This window comes from Typopeltis vanoorti, chromosome 1, assembly GCF_054136105.1.
Source record: "Typopeltis vanoorti isolate ZY-2024b chromosome 1, IOZ_Tvanoo_1.0, whole genome shotgun sequence".
NCBI lineage: Eukaryota > Metazoa > Arthropoda > Arachnida > Uropygi > Thelyphonidae > Typopeltis > Typopeltis vanoorti.
This window is the reverse complement of record NC_143549.1, coordinates 113,284,074-113,297,978: the sequence shown is the minus strand read 5'-3', so window position 1 is coordinate 113,297,978 and position 13,905 is coordinate 113,284,074. Positions and strand designations below refer to the sequence as shown.

Sequence of the window (13,905 nt, the reverse complement as noted above, 5' to 3'; positions counted from 1 at the left end):
GGCAACTCGTTGCAAAGGTGGAGCAAGCTAACATCACTCCTATCTCAGTATCTCCCGTAATGCAAAACACATCTCCTTGTGGATATGTATAATGTTATGCATTAAGGGAAGGGCCACTACCCAGACTAGTTTCGACCTTTATTGAGATCTCTTCAATGGGAGCCAGGCCCAAGAGGAGATACTACCAGGCAGAAACATTAGCAAGGTCATTTCTACCTATAGGAGTTGCCTAACTGTGTGCCACCTTTTTATTAAATTACTCTGGATTTAGAGAAAGATGTTGAAAGTTTATTCACTGTTTGGCAACTCCTATAGGTAGAAATGACTTTGCTAATGCTTCTGCCTGGTATCTCCACTTGGGCCTGGCTCCCACTGAAGAGACCTCAATAAAGGTTGAAACTAGTCTGGGTAGTGGCCCTTCCCTTAATGCATAACATTATACATATCTGCAAGGAGATGTGTTTTGCATTATGGGAGATACTGAGATAGGAGTGATGTTAGCTTGCTCCACCTTTGCAAGGAGTGCCCTGGTGTTGTACCACCTTACCCCAGTCCTGAAGATACTTTCAGGCGCAGACTTTGTTTGCTCACACTTGGATAAAGGATTAAACTAAATTTATTATAGTCTAACCAAGTGAAAAATAAAATTTCAATATTCAAGAGTGTTCAAACAGAGCTAATCTAAGATAGTATAGTCAGTTAAACAGAATGAAAGATTAATGAAACAAACAAACCAAACTGGCAAGAAAAAAGACCCAGAAGATAAAGATGGGTTGAAGCAGTTATTAGGGTTTAAGATGATTGAAAAGTATGACTCATTTAAATCAGAGACCTGATAGAATGTTAGATCAGTTTCGAAGGAAGTTGTTGATGAGCAACTGATAATCTTGATTTTAATAGACTGTCATATTTGGTACACTCCCTTGAAGCATATACTACAAAATGATGAAAAATGTTAACAAAAATATTTCAATAAATCATAGTGTTGTAATTTTCACATTGTGCTCACTATGCACTTTCATTCACATTTAGCTGAGACTGAGGATACTTTAAAAATAGGTAGACCCTATGATTGGAAAAGATTAGGTTTAAGTGTTTTAAATGCAACACATTTTTCTTTTTATAACAAAAACTACTTATTGCATAATTTTTTTCCCCATCTGACACTTAATCATATCCACACCACTATGATTTTTATCATTCATTGTGGTAAAATTATGGAAACCCCACCATGTTAAGAGCAATAATTTCAGTCTTCATATTAGCCACATTACAATTTAAACAGTAATGGGTTGACTTTTATCCTGATCTCTGGTGATTAAAAAAAAAAAAAAAAAGTATATCAAAGCTACATAATTTTTTTCCCCATCTGACACTTAATCATATCCACACCACTATGATTTTTATCATTCATTGTGGTAAAATTATGGAAACCCCACCATGTTAAGAGCAATAATTTCAGTCTTCATATTAGCCACATTACAATTTAAACAGTAATGGGTTGACTTTTATCCTGATCTCTGGTGATTAAAAAAAAAAAAAAAAAGTATATCAAAGCTACAGTCATTTATATGGCCAGAGATCAAATGCTGCAGCATTAGTTGTGACCTAATAATTATTTAAAATAAGGGCTGAGGCTCTTTTATTATATAATTATTTCAGGAGTAATTAATGACAAGTTCTGACATAAGAGATTTGATAAAGATTGTGACTAATTGTTATGACCTATTAGAACAAAAGTTATGTAGGTGAAACGTGTGCAATCCATATTCTTGAGATTTTAAGCCATCATTTTGTTGAGAGTTAGGGTACTTGATTAGAATTTCACAAACTTCTTTAAATTTGCAATTTGTACTTTAAATTTACTATCATTTTTAAATAAGAAAATGCATACAAAAAATGTGGAAAATGAAAATGCATTTTAGTTTCTGTAGATTGGATACTGCCTGTGAACTTGAAAGGTAGTTTGCTGATGTACACTATCACTTTTCAGCATTGAAAAATACTTATAATGTAATGTAAAAATTAAAAAAGTAATTTTAGAAATAATGCAAGTCATGAAGTAAGATAGGTGTACAGATCTTATTTCATGACTTTGCCACCCTTATGTTTTCTAGTATTTTAGGGATTGTTTACCTTCATTTCTGAAGGAATGAAAATGTGATATTATCTTATGTATCAACATTTCAGGTATTTAATACATATAAGTTTACTGTTATTCTGTCTCCACACACAGAATGCAAAAAAGTGAAAAACACTTAACTTGATATATGCAATTTTGCCATTAAATAGTGCTTTTAGAAAAGTTTTTTAAAAGGAATATAAGCAAAGGAAATTAAAAAAAAATTAAACAATATTAAAACATTCATTGTTTAGAATTTGAATTAAAATTAAGATTTTGAAAATGAGAAATAAAAAACTTTTCATCTGATCAAGAAACTATTTTATGCATTGTAAGTACAAGAAAACTTCTTCACTGTGGATAAAAAGAAAAAAAGAACTGGTATCTTTATTGCATCATTTTTTTTTTTTTTTTAAATTAGACCAACACTTTTTTTTATGTACATAAAAATTGCAGTGGTCATATCTGCTGCTTCATCTTTATCATGTAAAATGCATGTGAGCTTTCTTTAACATTGGACTTCCTACCAATACTTTTTTCTGTTGATGTATTTAATTGTGACACTATTCAACATTGCCTTAAAAGTGACACTTTTAAAGTATTGAATCATTAGACCTCACTTAACACCTTCCATGTGTAAGAAGGAATGTGGAGTCTTACTTGCACCAAGAATACTAATTTTCTCATATGCTTGTATCATCACAGTGAGTGCTTTATTTCAAGGCATCAGTTGTTTTTGTTATCATCCAAGACCTGATAGCCTATGCATTTACAAAACATCACAAAAAGAAATATCAAATGCTGTTTAAAACAGTGGTGTGCATTTTTTTTTTTTTTGGTAAAATTAGTGCCGTTAATAAAGTCTTTAATTATGGTTATCTACAAACTAATTGCCATCAATCAATGGCAAAGAGTATGAAAAAGGACTTTTTTGTCACATGTAACATCTGTTAAAAATGAAGATGATAAACAATACTTGACCACATATTTGTATCTCATTAAAAATAAAGTTTGGAGGACATATTGCAAAGGTAACTAAAACAGTTCATCAAATTACATGGTTGTTCAAGAACATACTAAACAAGCAGGGAGAGATTATTGTTCCCTTATATAAGATTTTAATAAGGCCACATCTGGACTACCAGATTCTGTGGTTATGAAGTTGTGGAGAGGATGCAGAGTTGAGCGACAAAGATTGTGGCAGGTCTGTAGAACACTCCGTATGAGAATAGATTGATGGTCTGTAGGCTTCAAAAATTGTCTGAGAGACAAAAAGAGGAGACATGATAGAAGCATTTAAGTTATTAAAGGGGTTTTATAGGATACACTGAAGACTTTTTTTTCTGCATGACAAAGAGAGAGAGAGAGAACATGGGTTCTCCAGTGGAAGTTGTATACGAGTGTGGTTAGCAAGGGTATTAGGATTGTATTTTTTGCTTGGAGGGTGGTGAATGGGTTGCCAGAGGTTGTGTATTCTTCATCAGTGAATGAGTTTAAAGGAAAAGTATGATTGGTATTGTGTGAATAAATGGATCTCCCAAAATGAGTCTTCTTACTCCATGGAGATATAAAATTTGTTATTTCTTCATTTCTCCATTATAGAAATATTCCTCTACAGAAAACAAAATAGATTCAACAAAGATTCTGAAAAATATGCTGGAACGTTTGACATTTCCAGGTCTTTTGGTTGTGTTTGGCATCAAGACCTGCTTTGCAATCTGCCTTCCTTTGGTCTACCTGTCAACTCTCTCTCTCATTCACTCTGTTTCATGGTGGAGAGTATCCTCTCTTTACGTTTTTCCTCTGGGCTCCATTCTCTCACTTATCCTCTTTCTCTTATTCATAAATGACCTACTCTCAATTACCACCAATCCTATCCACAGCTTTGCCAATGATAGCACACTCAATTTATCTTACTCCTTTGAAAACCCATGTACTTCTCAGACATCCCTAACCATCAAGATCATTTGCAACCAGTACCTTAAACACTGACTCCCCATACGATCCTTCAGTGGGGGTAAGGATAACTTACTTTCAATGCCACTAAAACACAGTTCTGCCTTTTCTCTTGTAAAAGGGATGTCAGCTCATCTTCCCTTATCTTCAGTAATACACACATCACCAGACCTTTCTTCTCCTTGAACTGACATTTACCTCCAGCTGCTTCTGGCACAAACACATCACATTAGTAGCTTCCTCAGTCTTTAAAAAACTAAGCATTCCTTTCTCCTCAAGATGTTTTATACCTACCTAGTTACTAACTCTATATACACTGCTTGGAAAGAAATAAGCTATAAATTGGAGGAATATGATGCTCCCAAATGAGACAACTGTGTCCAGGTGAAATGGCTGCAAGAAGGGAACTGATGGAGTTTGAAAAACTCATTGCAATAGGTTGCCATGTTGCAGGCTTATCTGTTCGACAAATTGTTGACAAATTGGGCCATCTCAGGTCCGTGATACTATACTGAGATGGAAGCACAGGGAGTCAACTGCAAGTGCTATGTGGTGAATGACCCGCTACACTCTCCAAATGTGATCGTAGGTTGCTGTGAAGGATAATATGTAAAAACTGCCATTCGTCCTCCGACATGCTGAATGCGGAGTTTTGGGAATCAACTGGAATATGATTCTGCACATCATGGTTTTCGTGTTTTTGTGGTAGGACTGCAATATGCAAGCCTCCACATCACTCTACCCTACATTCAGCATCATCTTCAGTGATGCAAAGAGCGTGTATAGTAGGATGTGGAAGCTTGGAAGGGTGTATTATGGAGCGCCAAATCACGCTATACCATCTACTGAGCAGATGGGTGGGTGGGCATGGTGGACGCCTAGTGAATGTTTCTTACTATAGTGTGAAGTGGCAGTTTGATGTATGGTCCTGTTTTTTTCCCTGATTTGGCCTTGGACCTCTGAGAAGTATCTGAACATTCTGAACAATACAGTGCTTCTTACTTTGTGGCATGCTATGGAACTGACCATTGTCTTTTTCAGCAAGATAATGTACTCATAAGGCTGCTGCTGTAACTGTGTAGTTTGTTGACATGAACCTCACCACACTTGACTGGCCTCCACAGTGCCCTGATCTTAACCCTAATGAACATCTGTAGGATGAACTGGAGCATTGGGTGAGGTCAAGTGACATCTCCCACAAAAGTCCAGGACCACATTACATGCTTACAGAAAGAGTGGTCCAAAATTCCCATTGATTGGTATTGTATGCTTGTGGAAAATCTGCTCTCCCCCCCTTAGGATTGCTGCAGTCATCGCAGCAGAAGGAGGTCTTACAATTTATTAAAGTGGACACCATGGCTGTTTGTTCCTCACACTATGGTGTCCATTGATTTCTTTTCAAGCAGCGGAAATCCCAAATCTGTCCATCCTTACAATGCTGTTCACACATTTGGGTTGGTGGACCTAAAAAGGCTGATAAATGACCTTTCCCTCAAAGGCTTACTTCAACCTCTGTCTCACAGATGCAATTCTTTAGCTCTGTTAATCTTCTGCAGGTATTTCCATTGTAAAATTTTTGTAAAAATAATACAGAATTGTCTAAAGAACATTTATGAACAACTTATAGAAGAACAAGCTAACTTTAAAAGAAACAAGTCAACAACAAACAAGTCAATTAGATTTTGAGCGAGCATTTGATTCCATCAATAGAAAAAAAACTTATTCAAATATTAGCAAAAAAAAAAAAAAAACATAACTTTGAAACACTAAGATTGGTTTCAAACTACTATCAGAATACAGGTGCAGTAGTAGTTCAATATAAAAATATCACAAACTAAAAAAACATGAAATCAAATGAGGAGTTATCCAAGAATGTTCACTCTTGCCATGCATTTTTAACATTTTTATCTAAGACCTCATTAAAAAAAGCATTGTCCTCAATAAAAGGAGTAAAAGCCAATGGTAGCCCAATTATGTACAAATAATTGTAATTATAACAGATAACAAATGATATCTCCAATACCAGTTTGGAAAATTATATGATTATAAATTCAAGTAAAACAAAGATAATGAAAATTGGCAAACACCTGGAAGATATACAAATTGGAGCCTACTTGCTCCTAGGAAATTAAAATGACTCAGTAACAATAAAACAGAATCTTCATTGTATGGTCAATGATAAATAAACTTAATAAAATTTGGAAAAACAAAAAAAATTTTTAAAACTCTAAAAATAAAATTATATGAAAGTATAATATTATCAACAGCTCTCTAAGGAATAGAAACTTGGATCTTAAAAGAAAGAAGCAAAGAGGAAACTGTTGGATTTTGAAATGAAATGCTACTGGAAAATAAACAGAACTCATTGGACAGGTCATAAGACAAAGCTTGTAGCACAGGTCTGCAAGCTTTGAATATGCTTCACTCCACAATTCTTAACATAGATAAAAAGAATGAATCCTGTTGGTTTTGCCACATTGTGTGAATGAAACTAGATAAAGAATGCCGATGGTAGGGAGGTAACTGAATCAGTTGAGATAGTTGAGTTACTGAGTGAGCACTTTGCAAAAGTATATCATCCAGGTGGTGACATTGCAGAAACGAATAAACCAGTAGATTATACGGGAATTGTGGTTAATGAAGTGGAGGTGAGTAGTCTATTGCATAACCTCAATGTCAATACATCTGTGGGATTGGATGATATACCAGCTCGTGTTGTAAGAGAAGCAGCTAAAGAATTGTCAGTACCCTTGACCATTTTGTTTAATTTGAGTCTCGGGTCTGGGTTAGTCCCGAGCGGGTGGAAAGAGGGGAAAATAGTTCCACTGCATAAAGGTGGTTCCAAGACTGCTGTTGTAAATTACCGACCGATTAGCATATCAGGAATCATTGTCAAGGTCTTAGAGAAATTAGTCAAGAAAAGAATACAGGATTGGATAGATGAAAATGGGATATTGTATGGGGGACAACATGGTTTTGTGAAGGGTAGATCATACCTCAGTAACTTGCTCACGTTTTATAACACAGTGACGGCTGAACTGGATAGGGGTAATGGGTTTACAGTGATACTACTGGACCTTGCCAAGGCCTTTGATAGGATACCACATGGAACCCTAATCAGTAAACTGGAGCAGATGGGTATAGATATAGGGTTGGTGAGATGGATAAGAGGGTGGTTGAAGGAGAGATATCAAAGAGTGGTTTATTCAGGAGTGGAGTCTAAAAGACGTCTTGTGACTAGTGGAGTGCCACAGGGCTCTGTTCTTGGACCACTGCTTTTCAATTTGTTCATCAGTGATATTGGAAAGGATCTGAGAGGAAGTGTTCACTTGTTTGCTGATGATGCAAAGTTGGGTAGAGCAATTGTGAGTGCACAGGATGTCAAAATTTTACAGGATGATTTGGATAGTTTGGAGGACTGGGCTAGAAAAAATGGATGTCAATTTAATGTGGCAAAGTGTAAGGTTATGCACTTTGGGGTGAAAAGAATAGCAGCAGTATATCGCATTGGTGGAACCATACTCCAGGAGATTGATGAGGCCAGGGATTTGAGAGTGTTGGTGGATAGGGAATTGAAGTTTAGGGGGCACATTGCAAAAGTAACTAAAACAGCTCACCAAATCACTTGGCTTCTGAAAAATACTTTAACATGCAGAGACGAACAAGTTGTTGTTCCTCTGTATCGAGCCTTGATAAGACCCCATCTGGACTTCTGTGCCCAGCTATGGGCACCAGGGTTTCTTCGTGATGGGGAGGAAGTGGAGAGGGTCCAGAGACGAGTGACCAAGATGATAGCAGGTCTGTGGAATGAATCTTATGAGAATAGGTTGAAGATTTGTGGGTTGCAGAAATTGGACGATAGGCGAAGGAGGGGTGATATGATTGAGACATTCAAATTACTGAAGAGTTTTTATAAGATTGATCCAGAAGATATTTTTGAAAATATGACTGGTGGTGGGAGGACTAGGGGCCATGCATGGAAGCTGGGCAAGAGAGTGGTTGACAAGGGTGTTAGAGCTAGGTTCTTTACTTGGAGAGTGGTAAATGAGTGGAATAAGCTTCCAGAGTCTGTTGTGGGTGCTACGACCGTGAATGAGTTCAAGGCAAGGTATGATAGATACTGTGTGAATGTTGAATAGTTGTTCTTGACATGATGTTAGGGTCTCCCTCGATGAGTCTGTCGACTCCTTGGAGTTTCCCGGAACAACAACAATAATAATAATAAAAAACTTCCTCACCTTGTATTTGAGGGCACTAGACCAAGGGGAAGACCGAAATTAATATAGCATAAAGCCGTTAGAAATGCATTAGACTTTCACAGCTGTTGGTATATGAAAGAGCTTGGTTTGGACAGAGAAGGGTGGAAAGCTCTTATTCATGAGGGACTCTCCATCTTGAAACAGAAGAGGAGAAGAAAAAGTCACTTTAAAAATAATGACAATTGTGGATTTGTTTATCTGATAAGAGAGAGAGAAAGAAACATTTTGTCTAGATAAGGCATAGAGGCCCTCTTCCAGTAGATGTCATGGTATGTGTGTGTGTGTGGGGGGGGAGGTTTGATAAGCTAAGACTGATTTTTCTTTCCTATTATGAGTTACATTGCCAAGATGTTCTTTTTTTTTTTTTCTTACCTTGAAATTTCCACAAATCTGTTCAGTGTAGGCAAGAAATTCTGTAAATCTCTGGATGTTTATAGAAGTTGTTTTTGGGAGAGTAAAGAAGGCTGCATTAGGTGAAAATAGGTTTGAAGATTGTGGGATCTAAGAAGATTGGCAGTTCTGATTGAAACTAAGTCTCTGTAGGGCAGATTTGGCCAAGGAGTAGGATTGGCAAATGGTATATTTTGGGACTGATTTCCTGGAATATCCATTTGAGTGCAAATGGTTGAGTAAAGCCATAATTCTTAATTTTTCTTGTCTTTATCTTTTAGGATAGAGGTTGCATGTTCTTTGAGGGTGTGAAGGATAAATAGGAATCAAGCTAATTTGCTTTATGAATAGAGCTAATGTGCAGTGTGAGTGGACTTGCAACAAATGTCTAATGCCAAACCATTCTTAGATGTTTATGAGATAAGGACATCTAGAAAGGGTAATTTGCCTTAATTTTTCCATTTCTAAGGTGAATTTTATTGTTTGGAAGGAATGGAGAAATTAGAAATTTGTTTAAATAGTGATGGCATGCCTCCAGACAATAAATATCTTATCAGCATATCTTTTCCAAATGGTGGGCTTTAGGTTGGTTAGTGTGAGAAAAATTTTTTTCTTCGAGATCTTTCATGAAAAGATTTGTATGTTGTTGTTGCCAAGTCCATTGAAGAGCTTCTAGATATGACCATGTGGAACTGCAGAACTGCTTTGCAATCTGTTGAACTTTGATGGAGTAGAGCTTTCTCTAGGGTTATTGTCAATTTTCTGTAGAGCAGCAGCAATTGCTGGACAAAAATAGATATGGGTAGGTGTTAGTTCAACTCCTAGACAGTTCTGGCATGCTTCATAGCTCCTACACTGCCTGGCTGAATTTTCATGCCTTTAAAATGTTATGTCCTTAGTCTGGTGATGATTGTGGTTATTTCTCTATTTTCATTAATTTCACTGATTTCATTCTTCTTCTTGAGTGTTTGTTTTATCAATCTTATTTTGGCGACTGAGCAAGCATCAGTTAGTGATAGTGAGTGTAATTTTTGAGAAATGTCTTGCTTCTTTGGCTAGTCTGTCTTTTGTATCGTTTGCCTTCAGTATATACATAGGCTGGTATCCATTGCAGTATATAGTTCTTAATTTTCAAATTTAACGTTGTTAGTTGTTCATGAATTTCTTTTGTGAGTTTTGTTTTTCCATTTAATGCTTCAAGTGATTATCTGTAGATGATTATTCCTTCTATAATGTTTATTACTGGATTAGAGAGAGAGAGAACTTGAGAGCTGTTTGTATGGCTGTTTATTCACAAGTGAAGTTTGAAGCTATTTTGCCAGCTGTGGTTTTGATTTGCATTTCCTCGCCTCCAGGTAGAGTTAGAAAAACCTCTGAACCACCTTGGTTGAGTTCTTCATCAGATGTATAGTGTCAAGTCCTTTTATTTTTTTCCTGTGAATCCTTTTTTGAACAAGGTTCTAGGAGAGTTAAGTTTATCATTGTGTTTTTTGGTGGAATAGTAGAAAGGAATGGCTCTTTGCTTATTTCAATGGACAGGTGTTCTAAGTCGATCTGTTTTCTAATTTCATGATCGTATTGTTAAGTGGATGATCTCTTGATGAGGCATATTCCATAGTGGGTTGTATGTGGGCAAGATAAGCCCTTCCCATGGGTAGGCCAAATAGTTATTTATAATTCTATTTGTAGTAATTAAATTGAAAGCAACCATTCATGTCTTTAAAAGCATGTGGCCTCTCTAAAAGATGAATACAAGAAAAATGAAGAATTACAATTTCTTCTCAACCTATTTGAACAGATATTCAAGGAAATCACTTCCAAAAAATACTATTTTCTAATCTTGCTCTTTGGTCAAATCTTCATGTGTGTTACAGGGACTTGGTTTCAATCCTTTACATCAATAAGGGATTCATGTAAAGGATTAAACTAAGAGGGACTCTGTTTTGATCTCTTATTGATAGATTGAATAATTGGGAAGAAGGATCAGGCTTAGCTTGTCTTTCCCACGCACACATCATGGCATTGATTGGAACATGGCCTCTGTTCCTCATCCAGAAGGCAGGGGTGTGTATGTGGGGTGGTGGGGAACTTCATCAGATAACTGTAATTTTCAAAGTTTCATCTAACCTACTCTACAACTCTGTCTCCACCAACTACAATGAACTGCAACTATCATCATCATCTACATCAACGGCATTTATTGCCCACCACTGGTATTTTCACAGTGAATCACAAACATCCATGCCCAAGATGGGATTCGAACTTGCAGCCTTTAGGCTGGAGAGCAGATGCTCTAACCACTTGGCCAACCAGGCCGGCTTCTTCTTATTTTCTTATCTATTATTGTGTATTTTAATTTTTATGACTAAATAAACTCAGTCTGCATTATTATTTATCTTTACCAAAACTTCTTCCTTCATAACATGTATATTGCACTCAGATCGTTAGACAAAAAACCAGTAATTCCACTAGATTAACAGTAATGGTTATTTCTACTTTTTGTTTCTTTTAACATTAATCAGCCATACTAACTAGTGTCCAGTATGTTATAATTTTATATATAGCACCTGTATTTAATAGCATGCATAATGTTCAGAAAGCATTACATATAATTAATTACAAATATAAGACTACCTGCATCTTGCCTGAGTATGTTAAGTATGCGTGTGTAAATAAGCAGAATTCGTTTTATTGCAAATCATTTTTAAAACAATTATATAACCACCCTACATACTTTGTAATGTACTAAGGGATGCCTAATTATGAAATAGCACTGATTATAGTATGATGCTGTTGACCTGTATTTTTCTTAATATCTGTTGTAGCTCTTTAATGGTGATTTTGTTGATCGAGGTTCATTTTCAGTAGAATGTATATTTACGCTCTTTGGCTTCAAGCTTTTATATCCCAATCACTTTTACATGTCTAGAGGTAAGTGTCATTTTATATGTATTATTTTCGCATAAACAGATTTTTTCAAATAGGATAAATAGTTAGTATTTTAGTAATAACTTCTAAGATTATGGGATTTCAGTCATTTTGTTAGAATAATAAACTTCTACTCACTTCACTATGCTATATGTCATCTTCGGAAAGCAAGACTTGAGAACTATTAACTCCTAACCGCAGTTATTTTGAAAAATACTTCCTGTAGTTAAACAGATAACCACACAAATCATCTGGCATGTTGACACAAGTCCTTATGTTGGCTTTTAGATAGTTACTAGTATAATATAATGGGACTCTGATATTTTAAATTAGCATAGGAGATGCTTCCGAGTGATTCCTAGACTTCCACACAGGATGAGGGGTAGCTATGACTCTGGTTTCTGTTAAAGGTTCTTGTGCCTTAAGAGTGCAGGACTGCTGTTGATTCCTTGAAGGTTCTTAATAGGAGATTATCTTATAGGTAAGGCCTATAGGCAAATGATCAGATTAGCTTAAAAAGAACAAGGAAATTGTTTTGTATCTACAGAATCCTCAAAACTCTGTGTAGTAGAAAAAATCTAATTTCCCTTGCTGCTTTTAAGAATATGGAGAGTACATTAAAAATTACAGTAGTTATTACAGTACTCACTTTTTTTAAATACTGTCTTTTTAATTAACCAACTTACTTGAAATAGTAAAATGAAATTGTATAAAACACTGGAAATGTGCATCATGCTATAAACATTATAATGACATGTACATTTTTCTCATGTCACAGCCCTTGCATGAAGTTGAATGCTCACTAAATGAAAAAAATTGTTGAAAAATTATTATTATTATTTGTATATTCAATTAACAGAGTTCACAGTCAAAGAGTAACATGAACCAGCATAATGAAATCTTTGACTGACAAATGAGTCCAATTCAGGCCTTATCCAAAGGCCTAGGAATTGGCTAGATATCGTCGTAAAATGTGAAATATGCCTAAAAGTGACATTTTCTGGAGTTGAAATGGTGATATATCTGCAAGGCTCAAATTTTCCAGATGTTTCATAAATGTTTTTGGTATTGATCCTGGTGCTCCTATGACAATTGTTGCTTTCTTGCTCCAAAGTTGTTGAATTTCAATCTTCATACCCCTATGCTTGGTCAGTTTTTCATGCACTTTTTCTTCTACTATGCTATCCCCTGGCATTGCCACATCAATAAGTCATACATGCTGTTGTTCAACTACAGTGATGTCTGGCATATGATGTTTAAGATGTCTATCTTTCTGAAATTTAGTCCCATGATGTCCTGGCCATTTCAATAACATTTTCAAACGTGTGTTCCAAGAGAGTTTGCAAGTTGGGAAGCCATATTTCCTGCACAAGCTCCAGTGTACAGCTTTTGCTACCTGATCATGCCTTTGTTTATAGGCTGTCTGGACAATCTTGTTGCAAGAACTAATTAGATAGTCCACTGTCTCTTCGTTATCTCTTTACAGTCGGCATTTGCTATCTTACAGATCTTTTCAGTCTTTGCATTTATTGCATTCATTCATAGTGCTTGTTCTTGAGCAGGAAGTATCAGATCTTCTGTCTCTTTCTTAATAACTGGTAATTAGCTTAAGGAATTAACAACACATATAACAGATATTAATTAAAGCAAACTTTAATGAATACCTTCAATATTTCGGCAACATCACGTTGCCATCTTCAGGAACATACAAATATGGTATGTGCACGCAGGCACTAACAAAAGCAAATGAGGAAGAAGGCAAGAAACTAATATTGTTCCTAAAGTCCTAATGGTGACCCCTAGTGGGATAATTGGGTTGTCTTGGCCATTGGGCTGAAGTTCTCATAATGTAGGCTTCCCAAATTTAGGGTAGTTTCATGCACCCAAATTTGTTGAGGTTTGGAACGTTTTTTAGAGCTGCTGATGATTCCATGAATAATCTTTGATACTTGAACTTGCTGCAGTGTATTATTTTAGTTTTCTTCCAACGAATTCTATGGCGGGTATCTAAGGCATGGTCTGCCAGCCCAGAGTGGCTGTACTGGTGAAACCGGATGTAGTTTTGTGTTCTGAAATCCTGATATTCGCTGTCCTGCCTGTTTGGCCAAAGTAGGACAATTTACAGCTGCAAGGGACCTGATATACACCAGGTAGGTCTAGGGGAGTGGTTGGTCTTTGGTAGAGCACATAAGGGATGCCATCTTTATATATGGTCTATAACACGAAGTCCGGTCATATTTTTTGAGGATA

General features: G+C 36.1%; 1 protein-coding gene across 1 annotated transcript in view; it reads left to right on the top strand.

The window, feature by feature from the left end:
• PpD3 (protein phosphatase D3) overlaps positions 1–13,905 on the top strand; it is a 258,573-nt gene that overhangs the window by 156,793 nt on the left and 87,875 nt on the right. Inside the window, exon 8 of the mRNA XM_090392850.1 lies at positions 11,553–11,658. Coding sequence (XP_090248976.1) covers positions 11,553–11,658 — 106 coding nt within the window. The remainder of the gene's footprint in view (positions 1–11,552; positions 11,659–13,905) is intronic.